The sequence below is a fragment of the Ciona intestinalis genome, chromosome 9, assembly GCF_000224145.3.
Source record: "Ciona intestinalis chromosome 9, KH, whole genome shotgun sequence".
NCBI classification, from domain to species: Eukaryota; Metazoa; Chordata; class Ascidiacea; order Phlebobranchia; family Cionidae; genus Ciona; species Ciona intestinalis.
This window is the reverse complement of record NC_020174.2, coordinates 1,105,749-1,124,923: the sequence shown is the minus strand read 5'-3', so window position 1 is coordinate 1,124,923 and position 19,175 is coordinate 1,105,749. Positions and strand designations below refer to the sequence as shown.

The following is a 19,175-nucleotide window of genomic DNA, read 5'->3' as shown; positions in this document are numbered from 1 at the left end:
CACGGCGGTTTGACGGTTGGCTACCCACTCGCTCATGCCATATTAAGTTGCTTTAGGCGCAGTCACTTGGTAAACTGGCATTGATTGCAGCGACATGCAGAAAAAACGAGAATATTTTAACAGAGTGCAGCCAATTATAGATTGACAATATAGGCGTAGCCATCTGCCTTGACGTTTGTATTAAATTGAATTGCAGTAAATTGTTGTTAAGTTAAAATGAGCAAAATATTCGTGAACGGCGTCGAGTTGTTTTATCAGAAATTTGGAACAGGAGAACATGTGGTTCTTTTACTTTGTGGAGGGCTGGGTAAGTATAATTTTATTATTTTTTTATTTCATATTTTTTAAACTCTGCCACAGAAGAATTAAATACGGTGTCACTGTCAGATGTTTCTTACAGTAAGTATAGCCCCCAGTATTTAAAAAATATATATACGATTTCGGTTGTAAACATTTATCCCGCGCGCGGTTAAATTAGGTTGATAAACGTGGTTAAGTGGTGTTCGAATTCACATGACCGAAAAACGACATACGTTAAACACAGGTGTTCTGCTTCATGCACCTCGTACCAGCTTACGAGTTACCAAGTATGTTACTTTGTGGGTAGTTATTATTTTGGAGAGACATGCGAGCTAACCGAATGTGCTACGGCGCCGAGTAAAAAATAATAAAGCTAAAACAGTCTTTAGACAACAGTGTTGGGCAGTATTGTTAACAATTTTTCAGGGAATTTGTGATTGTTTTACCGAGTGGATCTATTAATCGGTTTAAATCATGTCGTGTTTAAAACACTTGCGTTACATTTTGCTTACCGGTCACTACTTTGTTATAGGTTTTGGTAATATCCATTACAAGCCACAAATTGAAGGTTTTGATCTAGAAAAGTTTACCTTGATTAGTTGGGATCCGAGAGGTTATGGTCAATCGAGGCCTCCAAAGCGAGTATTTCCAAAGGACTTTTATTATATTGATGCCGACGATGCAATTGCTCTCATGGAGGTTTGGTTTATGTTTGTAGATCTTCTCACGTAAGGAAATTATATTTAAAACCGTCCAGTAAATTATATTGGAACGAATATATTGGACATGGGCTACAAGTTTTTCTTAACAATTTTTACCCTTAGAAACTTGGATATGAATCATACTCTTTGTTGGGGTGGAGTGATGGAGCAATATTAGCTGCTATAATTGGTGCTAATAAAAGTGAGAAAGTTAGAAAAATAGTCAAATGGGGTGGAAATGCATTCTGTACACCAGATATGATGGTAGTATACCAAGGTAAAAATGTGTTTGTAGCATATGAAAAAAACATTATATTAATGTGTTTAAATGAATGAATGAATGTAACTTACTTTATCCTTGTGTGGCCAGAAAACGACAGTCATTATAACATGGGTGTTCATACAGCTAGTGCCAGCTTACAAGTTACCATGTATGCTACTTTGTAGGTGATTACTTTTGGGGGGAATTTTTCACTTTTTATGTGTGGCTGATAATTTGGACAACCCATTAGTGACCACTGGGTTGGAGCAATTGCGGTTAAGTGTCTTGCCCAAGGACACATACGCTCACAATGGTGGTAGCGACTAGCCTTGAACCCATTTCCTCTGGGTTGGAGGCAAGCGTGTTAACCACTTTGCCACGCAGCAGATGTTTGCAGCATAAAATATTTGTTTGATACAAAATATAGTTTAACACAAATAAATCTACTTCCAGGCCTACATGATGGATCTATTTGGAGTGAAGATGCGTTTGGTCCTTTATTAAAATATTATGGAAAGGAGTATTTTGACTGCATATTAAAAGCATGGTGCGCAAGTTTTAAAACTATGGATAAAGACAGTGAAGGGAATGTTAACATCTGTTCAGAAGTACGTGTATATTGATCCTTGCTTATGAATGTTTTCTTTTTCATTGAAATTTTTAAATAAGTATATTATTATTAAGTATATAAATATTTCATGGTGTAATTAAACTTACAATTACAAGAGAACTCAAACTTAGTCTGCTTTAATGTCAAAAATTTCAATATTTTTATAGTATCTTTCTGATGTAAAAGCGCCGACATTGATTATACATGGTATGAAAGATGGGTTGGTCGTAAAGATGCATGCAGACTTCTTTCTTGAGAAAATAAAGGATTCAAAGTAATATATAACATTTACTCATTCAATCGGTTTATATTTTATAAAGAGATTTTTACAAAAGTATTTGTTTTGCATTAAATATGCAATTATTAATATTTGTTGATAAGTCTATAGTACATACTTATCCATGTAAATTTGGCGTGCGGGCTGTGGCTTGTTGTTATGTGTTGTATGCACCTATCAGTTTAGAAACTATTTCAAAATGAAACTTTTTATTTAGGTTGGTAGTATTTGATGAAGGAGACCACCATCTTCACTTACAATTCCCAGAGAAATTTAATCGGCTTGCTCAGGAGTTTCTTCTTGAGTAAAGAACTCATTTTACAATGTAACAGCTGTTTTAACTAATTAAAAAACTCAATTGTTTTCATTTATTTAGTGTATTTTATTATTAATATTTGTGTTGAGTGTGTTTGGTGTACACATAGCCTAGAGATATCTCCAGTAGGCTGTGGTGTACACTGTGCATAATAACATACTGTACAGTGGCCTACTGCAAAATATAACCTTTTTCTGCATTTTGGATCATTTCTATTGCAATATACAACACAAGGCGTATGTTCTTTATACTGTATTTTATAAGTGTAGTTAGCAACATCAGATTTATAAGTGCTAATATTAGCGCTGCCAGCTACCCAATTACAACTTGCGTTCCTGGTAATCGAAGTTACCAAACGCTATTCCTGTGATCCACCCAGTGAGTAATATTAGTGCAGTTTAGTTGTTTGAAATTTGATTAGCGAATGTCGTTTAGTGGCAAAATCGTTTTTCTTAGTTGATTTAATTAATTTGATAGTTATAGAAGCAATAAATAATAGTGATATGCGTTGCATTACTTTGGTGCGTGCCGCGCAGGCTTGTCTTTGTATTGGTTCCGGTGAAAGTTAAAATGTAACATCATGTGTTATCACGAACAGAGTAATGGTATACTGTCGTGACCGCACGGAGTGTTTTATTTCAGCCGCCGCTACACGCAGACAGTTGTTGCCGCGTTCAGCGTTAAAATACGTGCAGGAATTTGCGGTATTTTACAAGAGAACACTTATACTATCACGTACAGCCAAACTTATTCGTTTTTAACCTCAGCCTTTAAGTGCAATTAAAATGAGCAAACTTTGCGTAAATGGAGTGGAACTGTTTTATCAGAAACACGGAACGGGTGACCACGTTGTGCTTCTACTACCAGGAGGTTTGGGTGAGTCTTTACTAATACAAAAGTTTTAAACTTGCCGACTTGGCAAGTTGTTTATTACAAAGAGATTAAAACCAAATCTGTTTGCTTATTACTGTACACTTTATTTTATTTTAAATAGGATTTGGCCAGCTCCATTTTACTCCTCAAATTCAAGGTTTTGACAAGAAAAAGTTTACTTTAATTAGTTGGGATCCGAGAGGTTATGGTCAATCAAGGCCACCAAAGCGAGTGTTTCCAAAAGACTTTTATTATATTGATGCTGACGATGCAATTGCTCTAATGGAGGTGATGCATTTGTTTTTTTGAAAGCTGTAATATGCAACATTTAGGAGTTATTTTTAGATGTCCCTTGGGATGTATGTAACATAACACAAGTGTTATAATGACTGTAGTTGCCCGGGGAGATTAAACTAGTTACACTCATCATTCTGTTTTGTGTTTTATGCATATTGTAGCTTGTAATCTTTTTGGGACTTTAGGGAGTCTATAAATATGAAGTTATCTGGTCAACAAAACATTTTGAATATCATGCACCTTATACACAGAAACTTGGTTATACATCATACTCAATATTAGGCTGGAGTGACGGGGCAATAGTGGCTTGCATAATTGCGGCTAAACAGCCAAATAGAATCAGGAGAATCGTGATGTGGGGTGGAAATGCAATGTGCCCGCCTGAGATGTTACAATCAAATGACAGTAAGTATGAAAATTCGCCAGGAATTAATGGTTATCATGTTCAATATCATATCACCCACAATTCATATTACATGGGTACTCGTAAGCTGGCAAGAGGTGTATCAACACCCATGTTATAACGACTGTCGTTTTTAGCATTCATTCATATCTTATTTATGTGGCATTGTTATATTGAAATTGGTGTATGACTTAAGAATTTAACATTTTATTTTATCTTAGACAGCAGCAATAGCGCATGTGAAGACCCAGAATATTCTGACCCATCTCTTGATTATTATGGAAAAGAATATTTCACTTATTTAACACGAGCATGGGCGGCTTCTTTTCATCAAATGGATAAAGATAGTGAAGGAAATATTGACTTATGTTCAAAGGTAAAAGGATATATATATATATATATATAGGATGTTTCTTATTGTTTCTATTATTTCGCCTTTATTTTTGATGTTTCCGATGAACTGAGGAAAAAATACTTGTATATATCACCATAATATGATTGTAACATGCGAAGAGTTCGTATATGTCCTAATGTTTAAGATGCAGTATATTACTATGATGTCTACAACTTAATTGTGTTATCATTAAAATCTTTAGTGTCTTCCAAAAGTAACAGCTCCAACGTTCATCTTACATGGATTAAAGGATGTTTCTGTGGTAAAGATACATGCAGATCATATGCATAAAAATATTGCTGGTTCAAGGTACTAAAAATAAAGTTTAAATGGTGAAGATATTTTAAAATGATTTCTTTTTAAGTTTTTAAATGTTGTAAAGAAGTTAATGGTTTAAAGTGGTTATTAAAAATATTAGAGGTTTAACAAATTTTCTAGGATTAAGATTATCGCTTAAATTAACTTTAAGATTGAATTATTATACAATGATACTTAATGCCCGCTTGCTGCTTTTATTTGCTATTTCTTATTATTTGCAACATCTCCAACTATTTCTTATCCATAATATATTTAACAGTTTATTTTTATGTTATTTTTAACACTTTTCCACCTTCAGTATATTGTTTCTTGATACAAATCTATTTAAAGGTTGGTGCTTTGGGAGAATGGGGAACATTCTCTTCACTTACAATTTCCAGATGATTTTAATAAGATTGCGCAACAATTTCTGCTGGAATCAAGTTAACTTTATAAAGCGACTTTATACCGGCTAGCATTTACGGGATTATTTATAAAATAATTAAATGTTCTGTTAGTGTGCAATAAGTAACTTACTTTACTAGTGAGCCTGAACTGCTTACCACCTGCCTTTAATGATGTATCTTATATTCTGATGTAAGTTTTATGGTCGCTGAGGTTGTTGATTTTACATTTTATTTACTTATGCATGATCTTGTTTTATACCTGCATTTGAAGCAATAATAATTACTAATTAGATATAGAAAATGGCTTAAAGACAAGAATTTTTATTTTGTAACTAAAACATTTGAGCCTTCATTTATAATATAGTGTAGCCAAGTATTTTTGGAAAACAGTTAAAACTGCAATAAATCAAAAACGATGAATAAAAATGGTTCATACTAAACAAAAAGAGATACATAACAAACAAAAGATTTCAACAAAGCTCATTAATGAGAATAAGTAACATCAATGACTACTGCTGTACAATTACAATAACACACTCAGAGTGTGTTGAATACAAATACAACATTAAAATGGAATTTAAAGCAATTTTAAAAGAATGATCACAAGAAGTCCTCATCTCCTTCATCCAAGTCCAGATGCAGAACATCATCTTCATTAAATTTATCATCAGATGTTTTACCAAGAGGTTCTCCAACAGGTATGACATATTTGTAACTACAACCTTCAGAATTCACCATTTTTCCATCCTTATTTAATGGACTGTCGTTTGTACCATCAATCTTGGCTTGGAATTTTTTCTTTCTGTCTTCTGTGTATTCTTCCCAATTATGCAACGCCTTTCTCCATATTTTAACTTGGGCATCCCAGGATCTGCGACTGCATTTCGCAAACTTATCTGGTGTTCTTGGGTGGAACTTCGTTCTCTTGTGCTTTTGGATTTCTCTGGTATAGTTGTCATATGCAATTGTGTTTTTTCCGTATTCGATTTGTTTTTCACGTCGCATTAGAACTACACTGTCTTCTTCAACTGCAACTTCCTCAAGCAAAGGAATGGTGCCATTTGATTCACATTCACTTAATCTTGCAGATCTTTTCTCAGTTAAAATTTGCTTATGCTTGATTGCCTCTTCCTCCAACTCATTGGATTTTTCAACTTGATCAAACCAGTCACTACTACTTGCTTTTCTATCCAAAACTTTTTCTTCTTTCAAATTATTACCAGCCGATTTTTTTGGCGAAAAACGCGACTCCAGTGATCCAGTTTTTCGTTTTCTTCCACTGGAATACCTCTTTGTGTTGCTGCTCTGTTTTCTTGCGTCATCATAATCCTGGGTATGACGTAAGGGACTACGTAGGTCATCCTTTTTGGAAGGTTCATAAAACTTCGCTGTTCTCATACCATTCTCAATTACAAAGCCACCGCATTCTTCCTTTTCGTCAGACCGACATATTCGCTTACCGACGCGTCCATTAAGAGGAGAACTCATTGGTATGATTAATTCCTGCAACAGCAAGAAAGTCAAGGATAAAACAGCACAAAACCAATTAAACTACAATCAAAACAAGCTTCCACTTTTCCCGCGCTAAAGCTAGTTTTCGCGGTTTTTAGAGGAAGTTATTAAAACGCATGGGATGTAGTAATTGCTAAAAGCTTAAGTTTGTAGAAAAACTTATAAAAGCGCTTTAAAATAAGATTAAAAAGAAAAGGAGTGTATATTTAAAAATAATAATTTAAAATATTTACAAAATATTCAATTTATTTTCTCCCCAGAAATTTACGGATTTACTTACTGTTCGGAAATTTTCATATTCCACTGTTTCCGCAGCATTGGGCGGCTGTGTGTATTTCGTCTTTTACAGAGATTTTATTTTTATATAATTTAGATTAAAAGAAATGTATTTTGTAACTTGCTTATGTATTGATAACAGTCGGGAAAGGTTTAAATTCGATAATATCTTTTGAATATTACCGTCAACCTTTTGGATTATAAATCTGACATGTCTAACCGCAATTTCTTTAATTTTAGACTTAAATAAACAAATAAAAGCGAAAAAAACTTTTTTTTTGATTTAAGTAGGCTTGGCTATGTTTATTGCATTGTAATGGTGTCTAGCGGTTCAGCAATGGATCCTGAGCAAGTGGTAAGGCGAAACCCGCCTGGAACTAAAGCTGAGGTATTTGAATTGATTTTGTTTCATATTTTGTTATTGCAGAAAAACAGATTTCATTCATTGCCTGTTTGCACTATAGGTCTATTATAGGCTAATGGCATTTCTTATGGTTTACAAACGTTTAGTTACACATCTGATGCACAGATGCAAGTTAGTTAAACAATGAACCAAAACTGTAAAAACTTCGCTACAATCTAAAATATCCCAAAGATAGTTTAACTTTATAATAATTACATTATTTTTTGCTATTTTCAGGATTTTTACAAATGGTCCCCTCAAAGTTTTGACGAGATGGACAGCACGTTAGCTGTCCAACAATATATTCAACAAACTATTCGACAAGATTTTACAGACACAGAAACAATATTAACGGCACCACCAGGTCAAGATGAAGGGGTGTGGAAATATGAACAACTTAGGTTGGTTTTGTTATTCTTACATGTGTAGACCATGGTACAGACATTTCATAATGTATAACATAACCTTTATTACCCTATTTTATAGCTTAAGTTAGTTTGGTGGTTATTTTTCTTTGCTATGCTTAAGATACGAGCATTGAACATGTGCATGTGAGAAGTAATGGTATTGTAGAAACATAATACACCATATTTTGCTACTTGATGAATGTTTAGTGTCATACATTGCTCAATATTATATGATGCACAGTTTTATTAGGAAGGCTGTATCTTGTATGGTCTATGTATTACTGTTGCCTTTGACTTGTTGTATTCTTAACCATAACTCCAAAACTGTGAAAAATTTTGGTAAGCCTTTTTGACCTGTATTGTATTTGGGATTCACATTTATGTTTGATTTATGTCAACAGACAGTTTTGTTTGGAATTGAATGGTTTAGCGATCAAACTACAAGCTGAATGTACGCCCATGACTTGCTCTCAAATGACGGCAACCGAACAATGGATATTTCTATGTGCTGCACATAAAACACCAAAGGAATGCCCGGCTATTGATTATACAAGACATACATTGGACGGAGCAGCTTGTCTGTTAAACAGCAACAAGTATTTCCCAAGCAGGTGTGTGAAGGGAAAACCTGATAACTTACTAATAGACTTTTATATTTTAACTTACAACAAAGGTGTGGTTTTATTTGATTTTAGATTTGACAAATATTTATAATTGGTAGGCAACTGGTGCATTAGGCAATGCATAACGGTAATCTGATGAATAATACTAGTATTTAAGTGTCCCACAAAAATGTTGCAAAGCTACTTTGTATAGGATCTTAGGACGAGGCCACACCATCTTAAAGCTGTTTTTTTGTCAACATACTAAATAGATACTACTACTAGTCTTTCACGAGTTTATAGGATATTTTTAATTGATTACAGAGTCAGTATAAAAGATTCATCCGTTGCAAAACTTGGTTCAGTTTGTCGAAGAGTTTACCGAATATTTTCGCACGCTTATTACCATCATCGGCACATATTTGATGAGTCCGAGGTAAATAAAATGGCGAATCATATATTTTCCAAACACTCTATATGGGTGGGGGAAACCTTTTTATATTGTTATGGTGCAAGCAAATATGTGATGCTTTTTGGATGTTTGCTTCTCCTTGGATGAGTTTTCTCAGCTCTTGCACGGTGGAGCAACTTGACTGCTACATTTATTAAGACATGTGTTGTTTTTACTATTTAGCCCATTCTATTTGAATGAAGTCCTTGTATAGCTGGGTTTGAGGCAAATTTGTTCCATTTTTCCAACACCCATGCTTCTTATGTTCGTCAAATAAACAATGTGAATGCAAGCTATTAGATGTAAACATCGTAAAAGGAATAATATTTTATGTTATAACTTATAAGCTGAATTAGTTATATTTCAGTAACCTTATCCAACCCCATTGCATGGATAAATAAGTTACATTCATCATTCAAATTTATCACTGTACTAATAACAATCAACAAATCCATATTTTTTTTAGAATGAGACTTACCTATGTCGACGTTTCACAACGTTCGTGATACGATACAATCTTATGTCCCGTGATAACCTTATCGTGCCAATCATGGACGACATGGCCCCGAACACCTCCAACAATAATTCCGTTGAGCAATTTACGATCGTGAAAAATATGTCGGGAGATTCTGCTCCGAAGACCATCGCGTGCTTCCAGGATCTTCCGGAAGGTGTCATCCCTGATCCGGATGATAATGAAGATGAGTTCGGAGGTTCTCCTGTTGATCCCGAGGATGGAGGAACAGAGATTGAGGATGGTTTTTCTTACAGTGATGATGTAAATTTCGGGACTTTGAAGCCGATGAAAGGTACAAGTTTGAGTGAAATGATCCGGCAAAGTGAGGAAGAAGAGGAACAGAAGCCGGATGCAGTTGATGAATCACTTAACATCACTGTTGTTCCAAGTGAGAACAATGAGGAATCTGATCCTGATTCCACAGAAGAGGATGCGGGAAAACATCCGGATGAAAATCAGGTCTAGTAGAAGATGAGGATCTTTATCTTGAAGATGAAATCGTGAAATGAAGTTTGGATCTTGTGTTAGTTTGTTTCTGTGATGTTTATTATCAATTATGTGGAGCACTAAAGGTTGGTAATTAATACTTAAACTACAAGTTTTGTTTAACATATTCCAAACATGGTTACTTTATTTGATCTGACACATCTTGAATATATTTCACGTCTTATGGTAATTAACTTAGTTAAACAAATGCTTAGCATGGGTACTTACTCACTTAGAGAAAGATAAAATGGCTTGTTTGTAATATAGGGCCCAATTATGATGTCATTACTGTGGTTTATAAATAGAATTTTCAACGATATTAGATAATGTTTTTATTTGTTACTAAAATTCCTGTTTAATCTAAATTTATATTTTTAGCATAAATTCATTCTGCAGTTTGTAACAGCGCTGTGCGGGTCTATTCGTTGCTTTAATGACGCAGAAACATTTGATTAGCTTCACTATAAATACTTAGCACACAAGCATTCGGTATATCTGGCAATGCTGCTTTTAAGTGTTTTGCATGAAACCTATTTGTGACATAACCACATGTGGAATACACTAGACATTTGAAAGGTTTTTCTTGAGTATGAATATAGAATGTAACTATTGCTAATGTTGTTTGTTTGGCTGTGAATTAAGAAATGTAAAGAGGCATATTAAATAAGACGTTTTTGCTAGGTTCTCATGTTGTGTAACTACTGAGTATAAGCTGTTAGGTGTATGAATGCACCATGTATGTCTGGTGTATTAAAAGACGCTCATGTTATAACTTGACAGTGAGCATGAGGTTAGTTGTACCTCAACTGAACACAGTGACAGAAAATAGGAAAACTTGAAGATACTTTTATTTAATATATCTCAACTATTACACCAACAACTACAGCACAAATACCTGGGTAGCACAGAACGTTAAATATTCCAAATAGCAACGCAACTATGGAAGCACATACCGTCAATATATATAATATTTCTCACTACCTATAATGAACATGGAAATGCAATGTGTAGAACAGAACTTAACATCGGTATGGTGGCCGTTACTGGCCAACATTTATCGTCAATCCCATTTAAAACTGCATTTTACAAATTTATATCCTAAATTCTTGGGATAAGATTTGTTGTTCCACACTTGGCATTTAAACACAGGGATGTTACTATGGTTAAAGGAACTTATCCCTTTTGTTTATTTTTAAATAGGTTTTTTACCAATGTGTTTTCGTGAGAATAAGCTCTGATGCTCGGCGGTTAAGCTTTAAATATAAAACAACTAGTCAGCAATATTAAGTTACGAGATAATATTGTGTACATGTTCATTGTAATTCAGTAGCATGTGGTTATCTAGCCATACACGACCCTATGCACTTTAAATACCACTGTCCACAGCCATTGTAGTGTTAAATATTGCACATGTTATAAACTTGAATATTATACAACGCTCATGCGTTGTTTTGGTAAAAGTGAATCTTCTTCATTTGTGTCTTCTACATCTTTTTCACGCTGGTTTACTTTGTTTACATTCTCCATCATCCCAGACTTGGTAATCCTGGAAATTGGGAAAACAAAAGTAGAATGAATAAACGATAAAACGAATGTTACTTCACGCATGGCAAGACTCTTTTTTCCCCCTTGATGGCTGGTTAGGAAAATACAGCAACAAATATATTTCAACTTGCCATGACAAAGAATCTGCGGCTTGCCAATGCCATTGTATTCTGCCACATGCAAACAGTAGACTAGAAACATGCCCTTTAATGCCATTGTATTCTGCCACATGCAAACAGTAGACTAGAAACATGCCCTTTAAAGTTACTATGGCATTTAGTCAATAAATTGGCATGTCAGTGCCTCGGAACTGTGCCACATGCAAACAGTACAGGTCTGTCCATTTGCCACACAATATCAGCTCCTGTGGTGTTTATGATCGATGAAAATAGGTTGAAACTTACGCATGACTTTCTTCATCATCTTCCTGAGGAACTTGAAGATACGGGTTGTTACATCCAGGTCGGAACTTGTAACCGGTGATCACGAAGAATAGAAACGCTCCAAGTTCTTGGAAGAGCTGTAGGTGTGTGTGTTTGCTTGTGTTATCATAAGATTTTTAAGAGAATTTTATTAATAAAATTAAAATACTTTCTAATAGACTAATATTACTTAAATCTAACAGTTACCTATAACATTTTCTTTTCATTGTTTTCTGATCCATTTTAAGGCCAGTAAGGCCTTGTATTTATTGATTCTTACAATTATTGATCAGTTTCAGACTCTTTGTTTATTTACAGGTTTTTACATTTTGCAGTGGGGGGGGGGGCAATTTTGTTTGTTTTAAAAATAGGTGATTTGAGTTACAATGAACATTTATAGACTTACGTTGAATAGCCACTGATAATGAAATGGAAGCGTTCCATTCATAATGTAGATTACTATGCGTGTAACGTACAGGTAGAATATAATCTGGAAAATAAAATAGGTTCATTAGAAACTTAAATGTGTAGATTTCTTTTACATGGTGCTTATATACACCTTATGCTTACTATTAATTTATATAATATATGTTGTCTTATACACCAGACACACGAAATATAACCTCATGCTCACTATGGGGGGGTTGTTGTTGTACATTGTATTATCATTCTTTTTGTAAATTGTATTATAGATGTCTAAGTTATAATTTAACCAACAGTAGTATATTAGTATTACTTACAAGAACATAGAAGTTTTGGAATAGTTTTAACTTGGCAAGATTCATTGCAGCTTTTCCATCAGTTTCAGAAGCACTTTGTAAATGACGTATTGACCTGAATGTACAAATATTATGTTTTTGACATTTGTGAATGCTGAGTAAGTGGTATGGACAGTAAGATAGTTACATGCAATTTTAGATTTGCGTATGAAATTATAATATTGTTATGTTATTGTGGCTGTATTATAGTAGGAGGGGTGTTTTGAAATTAAAACCTAAAATTGGGGGATACTGTTACAATCTACCGCCACACAAATGTATTAATATGTTTTAGTATTTTTAATATAATTAATGTTAAGAAGCAAAGTTGGGTGATATTTAATCATTATCACATATAAGTATGTAGTAGGGTGGGAGAAGATGGGAGACCTTTAGCTTTAGTACCTGATCGTGTTAAAAAATTACCAATAATCTATGGGAGTTATGAGGGTACGGTTTTGTAATTCTATGAATGTTCATTGTTTACCACCATGGGTCGAGAAAATGGAATGAAAAGGTGTCCCATCCTCCCCCACTCTACTATACATTGCACTTCTGTACTACAGACTATAAGTTAAACTGTTAAGTTCTGTATTATCAGTAATTACGATAATCTTACCATATAATCGGTATAATAACAAGCGCCACACAAAGTATATCCACAGCTACCATAACACTGGCCCAGGATTGGTATAATGAATTTCCTTTCTCTGTATCCATTATAATGTAAGCTACGTTAGTGATCACCTGTGTGGGAATTATCTTATAGTTAAATAGATGTCATATAATGTACTACTGTTGTTGCCAGGCATGGTGTATGTCTGATGGGGTTTCTGGCAATTTATTTCCAGAATTACCAATTTACTCTAAAAATAGATTCAAGAAATAAATTGCCAGAGGAATTATATTATACCTATTCTGTATTACGATATATGGCTGTCGGGTTTACCTTTATTTTGTGTGGTATCATAAAGTATTAAGTTGACCCCCTTATATTTCTGCAACCCAATTGTATACTTTTAGCCTTGAACTTATAGGTGGCCTGGGTACCTACATCTACATAATTAAACAATGAAAACACCCCACACTAACCTGCAATGGGATGACAACCATAATTATTTTCTTTTCTCGGTCGTTCAAAATGTATTTAATAAATGCCCACCCCGTAGCAATAAGCAGCAAGCACATGAACAGAAGGATTCCTTTTAACCTGAATATGAAGATTATGACATTAGAATGGTAACTATGATGTCATAAACAAACTTACAAATGAATGATGTAGAAAATAATGGCCCATGCTTCAAGTTTCCCATCTTTTCCGATAAAGTAATAATCAACCTGCCATAAAAATAACATTTTAACAACTATATATATATACAATGTTTATGCTGGGATTTTTATATATTTATGTATTCGGTCAATATATTATTTATTACTTTAGCTCAAAGATCATATATTATATTATATATTTGGTATTGAATTTGGCTTGATTTTTCTGGTAAAAGATAAAGGGGCAGCAATAACATTGAATTGGCGTATATATAAATTTATAATAGCATGTTGTAGAGCAGGATAAATGGAATATATTGTATGTACTGTGGGCTATATATTGTGTATATTGCTTGTAAAACTGCTTACAGGAGTTTATCTGTAAATGCTGTGTATTGATTACCTAATCAGAAATATGATATCACAATACTGTATTGTTACAATGCAGGAAGCTGTATTGATTTAACAATGCTTATATTCTACTCACGGCATGAAATGTGATTGAGAGACCCTTCGTGAATATGAGTGCAGCCATGAGATAGTGAATCGTGAAAACTGGGTTCTTAGTTGAACATAAGACATATAACCAAACCAAACCAGTGAGAAAAAACATGGTTGCCATAACGCCATATATGGTGGGGAGAGCTATTTCACCAGCAGATAGATAAGTCCCTTTGTTTCTTGCTGTTATGTTAACCTGGTGATGTTTTACATTAAGTATTTTGCCATGAATGAGCATAGAAAATTTAAATCATATTATTTGCATAAATTTTTTTTTCTTATGGTGATAGTGGATATTATCATATATTCGTATGCCAATCTCCACCTAACAACATGGAATAACCAAGCTTTGAAGCCGTACAAGGAAGTGAATTAAAGCTGTCTTTTAGTTTAAGGAAGCTTTGCAGCAGGAATAGCTTCCTTGCTTCACCAACAAACTTACATGCATAGTAACCGGCAACGTGGATTTTGTATCATCTTGGATCAAACAGTTGCGGAAATAAACTTCATACAATCCTTCCTGTACTTGATTGTCAACATGGAAGAAGAAACTCGTTCGTATTTCAACTAATTTATTTGTTGCACCGATGTGTGAGGTGGGGGCAGGGAGGGACTTAACGAATTTGAATCCAGTTTGTAACGTTGGGGCATGCACTACTAACGTGCTACCTATAAAACATTTTATATCGGTATGTCGGTATCAGTTAATAACCCTACTGGTACAATAACATATAATTCTATACTCTACAATAAAACACTCCAAAATATTACAGACTATAGCAGACATTAGAAAACATTAAACCTAATTTAATTTTGTATCAATTTAATTAGTATAATTAAAACTGTCACCAGATCAGTTCTAATGGTTGAAAAACAATTATTTGCTGTTATGAATCACCTCTTTGTGTTCTGCTTGTTGTATCTGCGGTTGTAGTTGTTTCATCACCAGTATTTCTCCAACTATCAGCACATTCATAGAATGTTAAGTTGTTCAAATCACGATCATAAACCTGGAATTAAACAATGTTGGTATTTGTAAATCTGCTTTAGATTAGAATTCATGCATTAAATATATCAAGAACATCATGGCATAGTAAGATGCATCAGCATCACATACGAGAAGTTATATTTTTTATTAAAAACGTGTTTGGATTGTCAAAGCATATTGACCCCGGTTTTAAAGTTGCATTAATAATTTGAGTCAAGTTAAGTTACTTGGCGTCTACATCTATCACATAAAAACAAAACTAAGAATAACTAACAAGTTACCTTCAATGTTTCTTCTTTATCATAGACAAGTAAAGCTCGTGGAACATTATCGTATTCTTCTTGAATTATGTTTTGATTAAGAATACATTTGTTAGATCGCACTAATTGATTGTGTTCCTTTATAAAAACATACACGTTACAACTTGAACGAAATATCGGATGTTAAAATAACTTACAACATATGTTGATGCATTGCCACTGCTTGATAAATCCACAGTAAAACCAACCTAAATAAATTTTCATAAAGTAAAGTGGAAGTGAACCAAATTATAATTAGAATATGTTTTTGTGGGTGAGGTCCTTGTCAAAGATTTAAAATTCCGGCCATATTTGACCCATTACTTTTACATCCAGACCGCTTGTACATAAGTGTTTCATACTTTTTCATGCAGTTTTTCAATATCAGAAAGCTGGAATTTCATGCTGACACCAATATCAAGTAAGCCTCCTTCTAAATACCCGAACGAATTAAGAAGGATTGAAGTTCTTTCATCTTTCTGCGAAATAATAAAGCCAGTTATAAAACAAACTTCCTTGTGGAAAGTGTGCCATCCGATGCCCACAGTCGAGTGGTACTGCGAAGTGTGGAAACTGTGCATAAATTTGGGTTGTTTGGTCGTTTATATTATTGTGGGTGTGAATTTGAATCATTTATTTATAGTTGCCACTCCCAAGCTCCTAACAAGTTAACAACAGTGTATAAGCAAGTTACGCTGGTTTATGCCTACTTATAAATAGTTTAACATTACTAAACACATGCACCCTCTTACCTGTAATGCCAAAGTATGTATTCTGCCTTCCACTACAAAACGTTGCAGTAATATCAACAATGATAAAACACAGACCTGCATTTTGTTTTTAACTCAATAATCAAAGCTGCAAAACATACAGAAAAGTGGTTCAAAATGTAACTTATGATTAGGGCTGACTAAAATAAAAACAATTAATTAATCGTTTGTGCAACACTGTTTTACGTTACATTTATTGTTGTACCTGAAGTCTTAAGATATATACAGATAGTTTTCACAGCAGAAATTCACCTCTTCAATACCATTTATTTCTTGAAAAAGCTTTTTTACAAAGGTAAAGATAGAATTGTACGAAATTACAAAAATTACAAGGTAAGCAGTAAAGTGTATAATAATATACGTGGCTTGCAGGCTCGGTGGCCAGCATGTTCGATGCTAATACTTATAAAGCTAATTCTAATGCTCTATGTTGTTTTATTAACTATAAATAACATAATCTAGAAATATTTGTAAAAATACATCTGTTTTCGTTGAATATATGATAATATATCCTGTTTACGAGTTACATTGAAGATGATACTACTTTATGACGTCATGAGGTATCTCGTCACTTGAGAGTTGTAATATTTCGTATCACCATAAAATATGTCAGTTGACACTATTTAAATAAAAATTAATTTTTCGTCAAATATAAACTAAAATTTTTAATTTATTTTACCGCAAATTTTAATAAACACTTTTTACTGACTGTCTTGCCCAATAACACACGCTCACAAAGGTAGCAGCAGCGAGCACCGAATCTAGTATCCTTCGATATATGCGCTTAAACTACTGAGCTACACCGCCATTACGATACCGTACACTTATTCAATACACGACATTTTGCACAGCAGGCCCTTTATATTTTTTTCACGAAAAGAATATGTAACGCGCAACTATGTAGAAATAGGTCGTTCAATTCTCTTCATATTACCCCCCAAAAAAGGGACTTCATAATTAAAGATATATTAAGTGAACAAACACATAGATTATAAATATACAGAGTGTTGCTAGTCATATGGACAACGAGGGTATTTTCCAAGAAATAAAACAAACCAAAAGTTTACAATGTTTACCAACGTTGTCAGATAAACATAGGAATATGGGCGTGTTACCTAGCAGTCACTTGAAGGAACGTAACGACGACGATGGGCGGATTACTGAAGGCAACGATCTTTGTCTGCATTACATTGGTTTCTTTTCATTCTTGTGAGTATTATTATTTTGTATATTTTGAGCTTAATGTGTGGACTATATATAGTGGTTAGAGCCATTTTATTTATAAAAAAAGTTTACAGTAAAATTATCCTCGTTTGGTGGGGCAACGACAGACGTTAACATAGATGAAACTGAGGCCGTTAATCCATACACAACCCATAAGCTGATAAGGGGGCTGGGTTGAAGAAATTTCAGTTGAATGTCTTGCCCAAGGTCACGTACGCCCACAATGGTCCAGGGGCGAGCGTTCTACCGAGTGCAGGAATATTAACAAATAGAAAGTTACATTTTTAATTTAAATTAGAAATATTTTAATTTGAGTTATAACCCCTTCTCTTGCGTCCTAATTAACAACTAAAATGAAGAAGAATTTGTTCAAAACAGGTTTGAATATTAACGCTAACAGTTCCTAATCCGCAGCAATCGCATTGGAATGTCTTACTTGCACTTGGTATTCACCATCAACAAATAAGGAATGCTACGATGCAACGCCCTCCCTTAGTTCGGCATGTCCATACCCGGCAGATTTCCCAGTTTATTGTCAAACGTCCATGATTTTACATGACGGTAATGTATTTTACTCTCATTTCTACGAAGACGTTATTTGAATGAATAAGATTGTGATTTATTTTTCCTCGCGTGGCGGGGCAACGGTAACGTCGTTTTAACACGTTTTGTGTCATACACCTCGTGCTGCCCGTTTACGACTCACCACATAATTATATAACGTATTTTCCAAAGTCACATACGTCCACAATGGCAACAGCAATTAAATGAGCCTCTATAGTCAGAGAGCGCAGTAGAGACGAGCACTCTGTTTTCATGTACCCTGGCGCCGAAGAGAAGATTTGTGTTTTCGCCTGTTTGTTATTGTTTTAAAGGTTCACTTCTTATATTTTACACAGGACTGCTTACAAGTATTACTCGTGGTTGCCAACTTGCGACCGGAGACCAAGATTTATCATCTGACGTCATGCCTGCTGATGACGAATGTGTGACGTCATACACAGGTACATCTGACGTCACCACAGCTACGTGTTATTTTTCAAGTGGAACTAATAACTCCAACACACAAGTCAGCGGTAAGTGAACCAGTTGAAACGAACCGATCACGATTATTATTGTCTTTAAACATTAAATATCTATTTTATATACCTCTACGGCAATGAAATTATTCCGTTAGCTGTATAGCTCACAGCATTCCACGTGTTGTGCTTCGAGCTCAATCAATTCCACACAGGCCGCATCTTAATTATTAAGTGTTAGTATTCACCTTTCGTTGTAAACGCATTCAGTGTTACAGTAAGCTGCAGTTAACAAGGTTTATAAAGTAGGTATATAGGCCATTTTATCCAGTTTGTATGCTTAGTTATGGTTTCAAGGGCAATAGGCCAACTGTTGTGGCCTAAAACCCAAGGTACGTGTCTCGATGCTTGTCTTTCCCGACATAAAATATAGGGTATAGTAGGGGTGGGGGAAGATGGGACACCTTTATCACAAAATATTTAAATATCCTGATCACGTTTGAAGCAATTAAGAACGGTCTATGGAAGCTGTGACCATACGGTTTAATAATTCTTTGAATGTTTCTTGTTTACTAGCAAATGAGACGAG

General features: G+C 34.4%; 6 protein-coding genes across 7 annotated transcripts in view; 4 read left to right on the top strand and 2 right to left on the bottom strand.

Moving 5' to 3' along the window:
* Positions 1-74: 74 nt before the first annotated feature.
* Positions 75-2,705, top strand: LOC100178524 (valacyclovir hydrolase-like). Of its 2 annotated transcripts, none has more exons than XM_002126760.4 (6): positions 75-307; positions 833-999; positions 1,125-1,278; positions 1,717-1,871; positions 2,041-2,147; positions 2,368-2,705. In XM_002126760.4, the coding sequence occupies exons 1-6, from the start codon at positions 217-219 to the stop codon at positions 2,456-2,458; spliced, it is 765 nt and encodes a 254-aa protein (XP_002126796.1). In that variant the 5' UTR covers positions 75-216; the 3' UTR covers positions 2,459-2,705. The 2 variants fall into 2 exon arrangements, with proteins under 2 accessions (XP_002126796.1, XP_002126827.1); XM_002126791.4 differs by lacking the exon at positions 75-307 and adding an exon at positions 478-587 and having other exon boundaries at positions 2,368-2,704.
* Positions 2,706-3,047: 342 nt separating this feature from the next.
* LOC100180889 (valacyclovir hydrolase-like) lies at positions 3,048-5,378 on the top strand. Its single transcript, XM_002126738.5, has 6 exons — positions 3,048-3,342; positions 3,461-3,627; positions 3,888-4,041; positions 4,261-4,415; positions 4,636-4,742; positions 5,082-5,378. The coding sequence occupies exons 1-6, from the start codon at positions 3,252-3,254 to the stop codon at positions 5,176-5,178; spliced, it is 771 nt and encodes a 256-aa protein (XP_002126774.1). The 5' UTR covers positions 3,048-3,251; the 3' UTR covers positions 5,179-5,378.
* On the bottom strand, positions 5,350-6,798 carry LOC100183256 (histone RNA hairpin-binding protein). The gene has a single exon (XM_026835911.1). It carries the CDS (start codon positions 6,623-6,625, stop codon positions 5,738-5,740), a length of 888 nt encoding a protein of 295 aa, XP_026691712.1. The 5' UTR covers positions 6,626-6,798; the 3' UTR covers positions 5,350-5,737.
* Positions 6,799-7,143: 345 nt separating this feature from the next.
* On the top strand, positions 7,144-10,407 carry LOC100185615 (MOB-like protein phocein). The gene is made up of 5 exons (XM_002126449.4): positions 7,144-7,313; positions 7,566-7,729; positions 8,137-8,346; positions 8,662-8,773; positions 9,255-10,407. The coding sequence occupies exons 1-5, from the start codon at positions 7,242-7,244 to the stop codon at positions 9,768-9,770; spliced, it is 1,074 nt and encodes a 357-aa protein (XP_002126485.1). The 5' UTR covers positions 7,144-7,241; the 3' UTR covers positions 9,771-10,407.
* Positions 10,408-10,621: 214 nt separating this feature from the next.
* Positions 10,622-16,431, bottom strand: LOC100175424 (protein GPR107-like). The gene is made up of 14 exons (XM_002126274.3): positions 16,326-16,431; positions 15,936-16,052; positions 15,732-15,782; positions 15,556-15,672; positions 15,185-15,296; positions 14,729-14,955; positions 14,273-14,482; positions 13,784-13,854; positions 13,609-13,726; positions 13,136-13,263; positions 12,499-12,592; positions 12,165-12,248; positions 11,741-11,856; positions 10,622-11,337 (listed from the first exon to the last, which is right to left on the bottom strand). Exons 1-14 carry the CDS (start codon positions 16,404-16,406, stop codon positions 11,220-11,222), a joined length of 1,644 nt encoding a protein of 547 aa, XP_002126310.1. The 5' UTR covers positions 16,407-16,431; the 3' UTR covers positions 10,622-11,219.
* A 1,010-nt stretch (positions 16,432-17,441) lies between these two features.
* The window catches only part of LOC100177746 (cell death abnormality protein 1), a 6,977-nt gene continuing 5,243 nt past the window's right edge, over positions 17,442-19,175 (top strand). Inside the window, exons 1-3 of the mRNA XM_002126138.4 lie at positions 17,442-17,552; positions 17,982-18,128; positions 18,467-18,643. Coding sequence (XP_002126174.1) covers positions 17,492-17,552; positions 17,982-18,128; positions 18,467-18,643 — 385 coding nt within the window. The 5' untranslated portion in view covers positions 17,442-17,491. The remainder of the gene's footprint in view (positions 17,553-17,981; positions 18,129-18,466; positions 18,644-19,175) is intronic.